The sequence below is a fragment of the Archocentrus centrarchus genome, chromosome 21 (genome assembly GCF_007364275.1).
Source record: "Archocentrus centrarchus isolate MPI-CPG fArcCen1 chromosome 21, fArcCen1, whole genome shotgun sequence".
Classification (NCBI taxonomy): domain Eukaryota; kingdom Metazoa; phylum Chordata; class Actinopteri; order Cichliformes; family Cichlidae; genus Archocentrus; species Archocentrus centrarchus.
The window spans coordinates 31,557,041-31,570,927 of record NC_044366.1 but is presented as its reverse complement, the minus strand read 5'-3'; the positions used below and the strand labels follow the sequence as shown (position 1 = coordinate 31,570,927).

Here is a 13,887-nt window from a genome sequence, read left to right as displayed (position 1 = left end):
GTGCAGCGTGAGAGTCTGTGTGTTAAGACGATTATAGTACTGGATACGAATTTGAGGCGAGCTCTTTTGCAATTGCAATTGCTGTTTGCCATCTGACTTCTAAGCTGGAAGTCGTGAAGTGAGTAAATAGATTGAGCTTCAGTTTTCTGCCGAGCACTGTTTGTGATGTATGAACCTAGAGATGTCCTACCAATACTTACCACAGGGGGGCAGACCGCCACTAGGGCATACAGGGGTTCTGATAGCAACAGTAGCATAATAAACAAATGAGTGAACCAGCAAGAAGTTGTCCTCCATGCTCTGTGTGTCGAGTAATAATGTTTACTTAGTGACACTATAAGGGAGCAACATAACATAAATTGGCGACGAGTCGTGTATTTCGGAATACTTTTCATCGACTGGCTGTGAAAGTTAAGTCAGCTTTGTGCAAGTTTTTGGACCGAAATGAACACCCGCGTTTTTGGATAGCTAATGTGCTGATCAACTATGAGCCAACCATCATCGGAGGGCCCGAGTGCAGCTAGTGTTACATCTGCGGATACAAGGACATCGAGTGCTTCGAGTTCATCTACAGTGCACGTAATCCCAGAAAGACGTATGATGGCTGGAATATATGGACATATGGACATTTTCGATGAGTCTGGTGAGCAATGGGCAACGTATATTGTACGTTTTGAGCATTACGTGGTGGCTAATGACATTCATGAGGCTAAGAAAGTTTCAGTACTGTTCAGTGTGATGGGACCTAAAACGTATGGACTGCTTCGTAGCTTAGTAGCTCCCGTGGCACCTGGCACAATGACTTACAAACAGGCTGTGACTGTGCTTAAAGATCACTTCACACCGAAACCGCTCGTTATAGCCGAGAGGTTCAGGTTCCACAAGCGAAATCAGGGGGAAGGAGAAACGGTAGCACAGTATGTAGCAGTGCTCAAGAAGCTATCGGAACACTGTGAGTTCGGGGCTTACCTAGAGGACGCTCTGAGGGACAGATTTGTTTGCGGATTGAAATGCGAAGCTGTGCAGAAACGCCTTCTGACTGAGGAAAACCTCACGTTCAAGAAAGCTGTTGAACATGCAGTGTCAGCAGAGACAGCAGCACGCGACGTACAGCAGTTAAGTAATTCCCTGAAAGTAAACGCAGTGTTTTCGCAAGGTGAAAAATGCCGCCGCTGTGGGAAGGGAAATCATAGTGATGATGACTGCTGGTACAAAGACCGCGAATGTCACCAGTGCGGGAGGAAGGGCCACACGAAACGAATGTGCAGGAGTAAATCAAAAAGCAGTCATGAAAGAGAACATAAACACAAAGATATTAAGCCTGAACAGAAAAGCCATGCACACAAACGCAGCGTGAAAGATAGAAAGAAAAAGATCCATCACGTCGAGGCGAATGAAAGTGAAAGTGAAGGAACGAAACCGGATAGTGACAGTGACTTGGGACTGTATGCAGTGTCTCAGAAAGGGAAATATTCACACATATCAGTAGTGCCAACAGTTAACGGAAAGAAAATGGAGATGGAATTGGATACAGGGGCTGCAGTGTCATTGATTCCTTGGGAACTGTACAAACGAAAGCTGTATAAGTTTCCTCTGCAACCCACTGATATCATACTAAAGACATACACAGGAGAGCCTTTGGCACCAGAAGGAGTTGTTAAAGTGCAAGTGGCATTGAACAAGCAACACGCTGTCTTGCCACTGTATGTGGTGAAGGCGGATGCTCCACCATTATTTGGCAGGGAGTGGCTGAGAGCCATTCAACTAAATTGGAGAGACTTAAAGACTGTACATGCAATTGAGTACAGACAGACAAACAGCTTAGAGACAGTGTTAAAGAGACACTCCGCTGTTTTCTCCGATAAGTTAGGCACCATGAGAGGAGTGAAAGCCAGGCTCACTCTAAGAGCAAACAGTGTACCCAAATTCTGCCCACCACGCAATGCGCCATATGCTCTTCGACCGCGAGTGGAAGCTGAGCTGACACGCCTCACTGAGCTTGGCGTCATCTCACCTGTGGCGCATAGTGACTGGGCTACGCCAGTGGTGCCTGTGAACAAGAAGGACGGCGCCGTGAGACTCTGCGGGGACTTCAAAGTCACCATCAACCCAGCTCTCTGCATCGACAAGTACCCAATTCCACGTATTGAGGACTTGTTTGCTACTCTCGCTGGAGGTCAACGCTTCAGTAAACTGGATCTATCTAATGCATATCTACAGATGGAAGTAGAAGAGAGCTCCAAGAAGTTGCTGACCATCTCAACACAGAAAGGACTGTTCTGCTTCAACCGCTTGCCGTTTGGTGTAGCGTCATCGCCCGCCTTGTTCCAGAAGGCAATGGACCAGGTGCTCCTCGGACTGCCACACACTCACTGCTACCTGGACGACATACTGGTCAGTGGTCCTGACAAGCAGACACACCTGAAAACTCTGGATGCAGTACTCAGCAGGCTAGAGGAATACGGCCTGCACCTCAAGCAAGAGAAATGTCTCTTCTTCCAGGAATCCGTGGAATACCTGGGCCACATCATCGATGCTGCTGGGCTCCACAAGTCACCGGAGAAGGTACGTGCCATTGTGGAAGCACCAGCACCAGGCGATGTAAGTAAACTTCGATCTTTCCTAGGAATGCTAAACTATTATGGACGCTTTATCCCTGATCTGGCCACTGTGCTAAAGCCGTTGAATGAACTGCTGAACAAAGAAAAGAAATGGCAGTGGACGTCAGCCTGTGCATCAGCGTTCCAGAAAGCCAAAGCACTCCTGGTATCACAAGAGGTGCTCACACACTACAACCCTGAGTTGCCTCTCCGTCTCGCTTGCAATGCTTCACCCTATGGGGTCGGAGCTGTTCTCTCGCATGTCATGCCGGATGGCGATGAAAAACCCATCGCCTATGCATCCAGAACTCTCAGCAAAGCAGAACAAAACTACGCTCAGATTGAGAGGGAGGCGTTAGCGATAGTCTTTGGAGTACGCAAGTTCCACCAGTACCTGTATGGCAATACATTCACGCTACTCACTGACCATCGCCCGCTTACAACCATCTTCAGTCCAGTGAAATGCACACCATCCATGGCTGCAGCTCGCATGCAACGCTGGGCGCTCATGCTTTCCGCTCACAATTACACTATTGAGTACCGAAAGGGGGCCCTACATGCCAACGCTGACGGACTGTCAAGGTTACCGCTCCCTCATGCCCCCAGTGAGAAACAAGGTGCAGTGGAGGTGTTCTACACGTCACAGTTGGACACATTGCCAGTCAGCAACGCCGAGATCAAGCGTCACACCATGTCGGATTCCACCCTGTCCCGTGTCATGGAAATGGTCACAACTGGTCGTTTTCCAGCTGCAAAGGACGCAGGTGAGCTGTCTCCCTATCTCCAGCGCCGCCATGATCTCACTGTGCAGCACGGATGCCTTATGTGGGGGTTGAGAGTGATTGTGCCACCCAAACTGCGCCCCCGGGTGCTGACAGAGCTACACTCAGCACACCCAGGTGTAGTAAGGATGAAGAGCTTAGCTCGTAGCTACGTTTGGTGGCCCAGCATCGACTCCCAGATCGAGCACCAAGCAAAATCATGCCACTCATGTCAACGAGTGCAGAAAGACCCTGGCCTAGCACCCTTACACCCGTGGATGTGGCCATCCAGTCCTTGGGAACGGATACATGTGGACTTTGCAGGTCCATTTGAAGGGCACATGTACCTGGTCATAGTGGACGCACACTCCAAATGGCCCGAGGTGCACATCATGGATAGCACCACATCCAGCAAAACCATCCAAGTGCTTAGGGGACTTTTTAGTCGCTATGGCATTCCACACAGTCTTGTAAGCGACAACGGCCCTCAGTTCTGCTCTGAAGAATTCAGCACGTTTCTGAAAGCCAATGGAGTCAAACACATTCGCTCAGCACCATACCACCCTGCCTCCAATGGCTTGGCAGAGCGATTTGTGCAAACCTTCAAGCACGCTCTGAAATCTTCCAGAGGAACTACACCAGTGCAGCAGCGTCTGGATACGTTCCTCCTGACCTACCGTAACACCCCCCATGCAACAACCAAGGAAAGCCCTGCAATGCTGTTCATCGGACGCAAGCTGCGTTCTCGACTGGATTTCCTGAAACCAAGTATGGCTGGAACAGTGCACCAGTCACAAGAGGCTCAACAGCAACGACGCCAGCTACACTCTAAACAGAGACAGTTTGAACTTGGTGAGCCAGTGCTCGTGCGTGATTATAGGAGGGGGGAGGATAAGTGGACGCAAGCTGTGGTGATCGAGAAGACCGGACCAGTGTCCTACAAGGTACATGTGGGTACACAAGGGGTCTGGAAGCGTCATGTGGACCAGATGCTGACTCGGCCCGAGTCAGACCCACCAGAGACTGCAGGGAGTTTTCCTGTGAGTTGTCCGCTGTCACTTCCTCAGACAACCACACCTGACCCAAATACACCTCAACAGAAGGAGGATACTGATACAGTGCCACACACACCACATGCACCACCAAAAACACCCAAAACACTCAAGACACCACAGTCCACAGAAATGACACACACAGAACATTCAGAGACAACAGGGACTGTACGACGATATCCTGTGAGGATCACACGTCCGCCGGTACGTTACAGGGATCAGTAAACTTAACAACCACGAAAAAAAAAAAAAAAAAAGAGTTGAACAATGTTGACATTCCAAGATGTTGTAAAAAAAAAAAAAGAAAAGAAAAAGTTGAAGAATGTTTAAGAATGTTTGCTTTTGTAGAATGTTGTTAAATGGTTCTGAGTTTTGATATTTGAAGTGATTATAAGCTGTGACATAACTCTCCTATTTTCTGGTAATGTTGTGGAGAAGTAAAGAAAGAAATAATCTCGTGTAGTTTAAAAGGGGATATAATGTCTTACGTTTGTTTCCTAAGAAATGTTTTTGTTACTGAAAACAAATCTTAGTGGGGAGGAGATATGTGATGTATGAACCTAGAGATGTCCTACCAATACTTACCACAGGGGGGCAGACCGCCACTAGGGCATACAGGGGTTCTGATAGCAACAGTAGCATAATAAACAAATGAGTGAACCAGCAAGAAGTTGTCCTCCATGCTCTGTGTGTCGAGTAATAATGTTTACTTAGTGACACTATAAGGGAGCAACATAACACTGTTAGAGCTACCTCGTTAGCCTTGTTAGCTCTTATTGGCTACTGGTTTCCTTGAAGTTCATCTCGTTCTCCGTTCAGCTGAAGTGCCCCACGTGTCCGGACTGAGAGCCACCATATCGTTGTCCCAAACGTGTAGCATTGAGATCGGTGAGCATATTATGTGCCTTCCATTCAGGTTTTTTGTTCTGTTTATTACATTGTTGTTAAATAATAGCCTTATCTGAACTGTTTAATTATTCAAATGTAAACTTTTACTGATTTTGGGTAAAATGTGATATTTTAAGGTTGTATTTGGAAAATGCTTGTGTAATCTACAACAAAGTGGGTTAGGAATGCAGTGAAATACTGCACTGAAGTGAAAGACAATTGTCTTATTGCAAATTTGAGTGCTTTGATGATGGATTGATGTCAACTATGATGTCTATAGAGATCTGATTTAAGGATTAAAGCTAGAACAGCTTAATAGAAATTCTATTATTCTGCTGGTCCTGTCTGTCGACAGGTCAGGTTTTTTTTCCCATGCTGGATTGTTCCTGAGGTGGATTCCTCCTGTGACTGTGATGGCGAGCCTTCCCACCTGAACTTAGAGAAAGAACTGGATCCCTTCTTTTCCATTTGGAGTCTTGCTGCACCCTGCGGTGTGGTAGGCCTGTATCACTCATACCTTCACACACAGTTGGTTATGCGCGAGACCACTGACTGACATTTTTTGCTTATTGTTTCATCCTGGAATTTTGGACATTACCCTTTGGACAAGTTTATTTCAGACATTATAACAACCTGCTGTGTAGGAAATCCTCCTCATGTGAATGGTGTTGAGTTGAACCTGAATTGGAACTGAAATTGATTAATCTGTTGTTCTGTTGTCCATTACAATTTGGAATTCAGATTACCAGGGTGCACCCAACAGATTTGATATTGAGAATTAGCACTTGGCCAAGTAGTATTATTATTTTATGTATTTTATTGTGTGTAATTTCATTTTCATAATTGTGAGCCTTGTACAACTGTTCGTCAATTTTATGGTTTATGTCACTAAAGTTGGTTGTCCTTTAAAATTATCCAGCTGCCTTTGTGTGTCACTTAAACGCCTCATTGTGCTCCCATAGCCGAACCTATTGGCCCATTCATCTAGAATATATAATACCTTTCTCTACTGTGTTACATAAACACAGATTACAGAACTCAGTGGCTCACAGAAATTTCATTTGAGAGCAACTCTGGTTTGTAAGGACTTATTGGGCTTTAAAATATATTTTAATCATGCCATTATTGTTTTTAGCTTTTAATCAATAGGTTAATAACAATAGCAACTCCCTCCTTTTTCACACTGTTCAGGTGAACACGTGAAAAAGGAGGGAGTTGTTAGGGATTATTTATTAGTCAATGAATAAAAGGACACGTTTAAAATTTAACTCCAGCAAGTTAATTAATAAACAGTGGATCAACCAAATAATAAACAATTAAATAATACATTAGACAGAGAGCAACAGATAGAAAGTGCTGACTAACTTCTCTGTCTCAGTGCATCTTATCTTGAGGTTTAGCCACCTTACGTACAATTAAAACATCACCGTCACCATGTTCTGTTATTAATCTGGAAAAGATAGTTCTTTATGACAAATTAAAAATGTTATGGTTAGAGAGCTACATGGGCTCAGAAAGAGAGAGAGAGAGGGAGCACACAGGCCTATCTCCTCCTCTGAGTCCCTGCATGCATGTGTGATTTTTGTGATTCTTTAATATATTAAATGTCTTACTTTTTTAATTAAAGTGTTTCAGGTGTCTTTCTTCACAAACAAACCTGATTACCTGTCACTCCCTTCTCCCGTCACTCGTGAACAAGACCCCGAGATAATTTGGGGCAGGAACTCATCCCTGAGCTGGAGAGGGCAATACACCCTTTTCTGGCTGAGGACCATGGCCTCAGACTTAGAGGTGCTGATTCGCATGCCAGCTGCTTCACACTTGGCTGCAAACCGTTCCACTGTGAGCTGGAGGCCACCACCTGATGAAGCCAACAGGACCACATCATTCGCAAAAAGCAGAGATGAGACTCTGAGGCCACCAAGGAAGAAGCCTTCTGCCACCTGGTTACACCTAAAAATTCTGTCCACAAAAATTACGAACAGAACCGGTGACAAAGGGCAGTCTTGACAGAGTCCAACACCCACAGGAAACAAATCTGACTTATTACCAGCTATATGGACCAAGCTCTCGCTGCAGTTGTACAGAGACTGAATGGCCTGCAACAACAGGCCAGACACCCCATACTCCCGCAGGACCTCCCACAGGATATGTAGGGATATTTTTTTGCCAATTTCATTTATTATCTATACTTCCCTTACTGCAATCAGAGGCCCATTCAATATTTTCTACTGTATGCTGGGTGGGTCTTTCCCACTCGTAGCAGCCTTACACATTGCGTCATATGCTGGACAGGACCTTCCCCGCCCACAGCAGTGGGACATCTATCATCCCATATTATCTACTGTGAGGGCCACTCTTCCACTGCCAGGGAACTCATTTATTATCTCAATATTTTACTCAATATATTACTGGCCCTGTTCCTAGGGGCCTCTGATGAGTCAGTGCTACTTTCATCTATTATCATTACATATATGGGAATATATCTACTCTTATTGTTCACTTGTGTTATTTGTATGAACACTATTTTTACTTTTATTACCTCTGCTGAAACTATTTTATATTCTATATGGCCTTGTTTGATCCTACAGGTATTTACCTCTGTGACAGCTTCTCCTTTTCATAGGGTCCTGATCACTTGGGCCAGCAGGGTATTACCCACTTCCGAGCTCAGTGATACTACTTAAGCTGTGGTGGGGCTGCTCGTCTGGCTCTAACTGCTAATAATCCTATCATCTGTCCCGCTACCTCTGTATTCTGATGCAATCGGTCAGGAAGGCTCACACAGCCGGCCCCCAAAACACAGCCCAGATAGTTGTAGCAGCCAGCCCCCTTGATCAGTGCACTTGGTATCGACCAGATCCTTTTATCGGCCAGGAAAAATAAGCCCAAGGGACATAGTTGAGTTGAAGTGGATTACATACGACTAGTGTGTCCAAATAGAACCCGATGATATAGCTTAACTTGCCTAACTTTTACTGTTGCACGGACATTTATGTGTACCGTTTAAAAGGAAATAAATTCTCAACGAGTTTCACTGACTTTTTAGAGTCAAATTTTATTTGCAGGTTTTCAGCTCAAGCAGTTTGCATTTAGCTCTGAATCAATCCTAAATTAATTCTCAACATGCAGTAATCACTCATAAATATCAGACCTTAAAATCATTATAAATCAATCATTTCTTATACAGAGTAAATACTTATGAGCTGGGTTGATGAAGAAGGGGCTTAAAATATCCAATTCTGTCCATAAATCCTTTTTTGGAAGAAAAGACTCCAAGTTGGTGCCTGGCCAGAAGCGACCACACCCAAAGTCTAGTCCGTTGCTGCTTCAGTGAAGTTGGGGGAAAAAGGAGAAGTCCATAAGAGAGATGTCATCCTCTTTAAGTTGACTGTCCTTATTGTATAATCCTTACTGTTCATCGGATGTTCTTTTAGAAATCCAACAGCTTAGGTACTTCCAATCTTCATCTGACAATGCAGGGAGAGTCCTCACTAAGACAGTTTGAGGTCAATTAAATGTCCACATCTGGGTTGGCTTGGACCAGAGAGCAGACCTGTCTAGGTGCTGAGAAGGGCTCCGCAGAATCTCGTACGATGTTTTCGTGCACCTCTTTATATATGTTGTCTAAGACACATCCGAGTTTTGATGTTTCAGTAGAAATGTTCATCATTTGTGACATCTGTCTGAACTGTCATAAACCAAAAGGTACCCCTCTGATGTGTACGCCTTAAACATATGACTTTAGAGTGGGCGTAATATAGCCAAAAGACAGTTGGTTGGGATTCAAGTTTCATGGGCTGAGACTTTATGTACATTAGGAGGGGTCAAAGGCAAGTGGGCGGTTATCATGTTTAAGATATAAAATGTTTGCCACTCTTTGTCTCACTCCACCTCTCTCTGTGTGCTCTTCTCTTTCCTGTCCTCTCTTTTTTCCTTTCCTGTTTCTGCATCTTTCTGTCTCTGTGTTTCCCTCTTCTCTTCTCTTCTTTCTTCTTCTCTTCTGTGTGTGTGTGTATCTTTGTCTCAACTATGATACTGTCTACTAACCCTATCTTGGTCTTTGTCTGTGTTCTGTGTAACTAATATGTTTAATAAACAGCCTGCACCGGAACCTGTTCCTCCCAGTGAGTTTTTGGATATTTGGGGTTTAATTGGGTTTGAATCTTCGGCCAAAAGGAACATGGAGACCCTAAGAAAAAATCACCAACAGATACACCGAGGGATACAGTCAAATGCCTTCTCCAAGTCCACAAAGCACATGTAGACTGGTTGGGCAAACTCCCACGCACACTCAAATATCCTTGAGAGGATAAAGAGCTGGTCCAGCGTTCCACGACCAGGACGAAAACCACATTGTTCCTCCTGGATCCGAGGTTTGACTAACAAGCAGACCCTCCTTTCCAGCATCCTGCCATAGACCTAACCGGGGAGGCTGAGGAGTGTGATCCCCCGGAAGTTGGAGCACACCCTCTGGTCTCCCTTCTTAACCACTTAACTGGCGGCTAAAAAAAACAAAAAACGCCTGAAAAAGCATACCCAAATTAAATCAGCTGCTGTTCCTGAACTCTTTGGAGTACACACAAAAGTTTAGTGTCTTTGCGAAGCAGACAACCTATATTTTTCATTTATGTAGTCAAAAGCACTGTAACTGTAATGAGTTTGTAGCTATTAAGTTTGGAACACAGAAAAAGTAGACAATTTTTGCCTCGCCTAGATTTTTCCTGATTGTTATCATGTAACTACACACTGAATATAGAAGGTAACGACTGGAAAATACATTGGAGCTGTAGAATGAAGTCTTTTTGTCGTGCATTTCGAATTTCATCAAGATAGCACAAAAGCCTATTGTTTTGTAAAGGTTTTTGTGCATTGATGCCCTGGCGTGCTCTCTCATGTGCCATTTGGATAGTCCAAGTGCCGCATCTAAGCCCCCTTTGACATGCAAATTTTAAAGGGCTGTAACTCCTCAATGCTTCAACATACAGTCATCAATGAGGGCTCTAATCAAAGATACTGTCCTGAGGAATCCTGTACTATACACAAAATTACTGAATAAATCATAAATAAAGCCATATTAATCCAATAAAATATGAATGACACTATTGTACATTGTAAAAAAAAAAATAGTCACAAAACAAATCACCATTTCTGTAAATGCTATTTTATTTTTCAGAGTAATGTAAAAAAAAAAACACAGCACAGCAAACTGCAACTATTTACAATTATTCTGCTCTACCCCCACCCCCCCTCACATGGAATTTTCAATGTGCCACTGGTTATAGCAGTCTCTGTTTGGGACAAAGCACAATGGCTTGTCACATGTGGTGCACTGGCCCTTCTGGCCTGTGCTGTAACAGGCATTAGATCCTCTTCATCAGATGAAGAAGCCTCTTCCACCATCTTCTCTTTGGCTGGCTGCCACTCATGATCAGAGGTTCCCCTAATTTGTAAAAGAAGGAAAATGTCAGGCCTTCATGCACCAAAAACCCAGTCATTTTTCAGTGATTCCCTTACACACACAAATAAATACATTGTATATCAAAAAAAGTTACAGTAAATGCAGACAGTGCATACACACATAAAATAAAAACCACACAATCCTCCCAGTAGTCCTTGTCTGATACAAAATGTACAACCTCCTCCCATACAATAACCCCCACCCCCAACTTGTAAAACTTTAGACACTTACTGGTCATCTCCATCGGAAAACAAATCTTCTTCTGATGTTGGATCATCAGTTGAACCCAAAAAGTCTGATGCTGAAATGTCGCTCTCTCTCCGTGTGAGCAATTCCACAACCTCCTGAGCGCTGAACTTGGTCTTGCCGGCGGCCCGCTGTGCCATTTCGCAAAACTCCAAAACAACGATGCGATCACGACGAATCTCAAATGAAGCTCTGAGACGTTGTCCACCTCACCTTGCCCTTTTATCGGGTGATGCTGACGTAATAGAGAAGCCCGCGAAACCCCCAATCGATACTTACAGTACACCTTTCCCTACCCCCAAACACCTGGCACATTTCAATACGTAAATCACACCACTATACAGCGCCCACGCAAACACACAATATAAGTGGCGCCACAGCGGCGCACGGTTATATTTTCTGTGTAATGGTGCATGCCAAGCTCAGCATTACATACATATTTACATCAGAACGGCATATAATACGAGGACGAGCTGAGAATAAAAACTTACCTTCTGCCTTCTGAGTAACAGGTGTTCATTTGCAGCGATAAAACTGGTCAAATCAGCGACGACATTCTCTAATACAAAATAATCCACTCTCGTGAGTCATTTAGTCACTTCGTTGAATAAATGTAGTCTGTTTTTGATGCATTCTGACAATCCATTGCCGAGAGAAAACATTGTAAATACTGTTTATGCACGTCAGCGCATAGACTCCTACTTCCTGTTTGGTTTACGCATGGAGGACGCAGCAAATACGCACTGAATACGCAGGGAGTTTATGCCTTCATGTGAAAACACACCCCATAGTGCCATATACCCACGTGTCGGGAATTTTATTGGCTATCCATCTGTGGTTTTAGATTTCAGGTTAGAGTTGACCAATAAGAACGATTGGAGAACATTTGGGGGCATGTCCTTAAATGTCACATGACGCTCTCTGGATATTATTGGCTCTGGAAAATCCATTTCATAACATGATTGGCTAAATGAGGTGTCAATCGAATTCTGAGGGTCTAGTCTGTCATATAAAAGCATCGTGAGGGCGAACGGCAGCGTTACTGTGACGCTATGAGGCTTCAAAGTCGGAAATCGCTACAGAGGGCCCGGGGGCGGGCCCTTGCCAGTTAACAGGTTAAAGATGGGGACCACCACCCCGGTCTGCCAGTCTAGTGGCACTGTCCCAGATCTCCACGCAATGTTGCAGAGGCGTTCAACCAAGACAGCCCTACAACATCCAGAGCCTTCAGGAACTCAGGGCGAATCTCGTCCACCTCAGGGGCCCAGACTCTGCTTCCACTACAGAAGGCGTGTCAGTGGGTTTCAGGAGGTCCTCAGTATTCCTTAGTCTAAGTATAGTCTAAGTCAGCAGCACTCCACCTGCACTACAGACCATGCAAGTAGAGCACCACTTTCCCTCCTGAGTTGCCTGACAGTTTACCACAGGGTTCTCCAAACTTAATAACATACAGTTTGGCCCTTTAAGTTACTTTTTTGACATTTCGCCTTCCCCTCCAATTAAGAGGGTTAAGCAAAATGTCAAAAAAGTAACTTAAAGGGCCAAACTGTATGTTATTTTTGACATCAATTCGCGGACTGGAAGTGGGTGGGGACGGATGCGGGCCGCAAGTTTGGAGACCCCTGGTTTGCCAGAATCACTTCGAGGCCATCTGAATGTCTTTTTACATGGCCTCATAGAACTCCTCCCACACCCAAGTTTTTACTTCGGCCACCACCAGAGCCTCGTTACACTTGGCCTGCCGGTACTCGTCAGCTGCCTCCGGAGTCCCACAGGCAAACCAAGCCCGATAGTCTTCCTTCTTAAGCTCGATGGCTCCCTTCACCTCTAGTGACCACCATCTGGTTCGAGGATTACCATGACAGGCACCAACCACCTTGCAGCCACATGTTACATTCTGAGTCGCCACCTATAGTTTCACAAATAACCACTCAGTCTACTCCTGTTAGTCCTTCTCACTCCCCTCGAGTGAAGGAGGAAGCACTTCTTAAAGTACATTTGACAAAATTACAGCTAGAAGCCCAAGATAAAGCCCAAGCCCATCAGGCAGAGTTTGAACTCCGGAAATTGGAGCTGGAGTTGCAGGCTGATAAGGAAATCAGGTTGCGCCAGCTAGAACTACAGGCACAGAGTTCCAATCCTGCTGCTTAGCCTCAGCCTCCATCTGTTATTTCTGGCTCCACTATGCATGATCCAGGCCCTTCCACAGAACCTACCATAGGGTCTTACATAGGATCTAGGATTTCTTCAGCTGGCCCAGGCTCATTTAATGTTTATGTTGGTGCCAGTGTTTTGTGAGTCAGAGGATGACACCTATTTCACTGTGTTTGAACGTGTTGCTACTTCATTGCATTGGCACAAGGAGTTTTCGCCCCTGCTACTTCAGTGTAAATTGTTAGGAAAAGCCCAAGAAGCATGCTCCGCTTTGTCACTTGAGGATAGTTTGCAGTATGATGTTGTCAAGTCCACTATCCTCGCTGCCCTTGTACTGGTGCCAGAAGCACCTTATGGTTACGCTTTCATAACCATAAGAAAACTACAAATCAAACTTTTGTGGAGTTTGTTAGTGAGAAGCCAACTCTCTTGGATAGATGGTGTGCAGCAAGTAAGGTTTCTGACTGGGATGCACTTGCGGGAGTTGGTACTGCTGGAAGATTTTAAAAACTATATTCCTGAAAGAGTTGTGGTTCACTTGAATTAACAGAAGGTATCAACTTTAAAGGCTGCTGCAGTAACTGCTGATGAATTTGTTTTAACCCATAAAAGTGTGTTTGCTAATAAATGTGACCTTCTCAGAAGAAAGATTTCCCATCCCTGAAGCATAAACAGTTTTCCTCTGCTTCAAAAACTGAATGGGAATGTTATTATTGTCATAAGCA

The 13,887-nt window shown here is 44.6% G+C and overlaps 1 protein-coding gene across 1 annotated transcript; it reads left to right on the top strand.

Moving 5' to 3' along the window:
- The first annotated feature begins 1,875 nt into the window (after positions 1-1,875).
- On the top strand, positions 1,876-4,643 carry LOC115800205 (uncharacterized protein K02A2.6-like). Its single transcript, XM_030757453.1, has one exon. It carries the CDS (start codon positions 1,876-1,878, stop codon positions 4,636-4,638), a length of 2,763 nt encoding a protein of 920 aa, XP_030613313.1. The 3' UTR covers positions 4,639-4,643.
- The last annotated feature ends 9,244 nt before the right edge of the window (positions 4,644-13,887 follow it).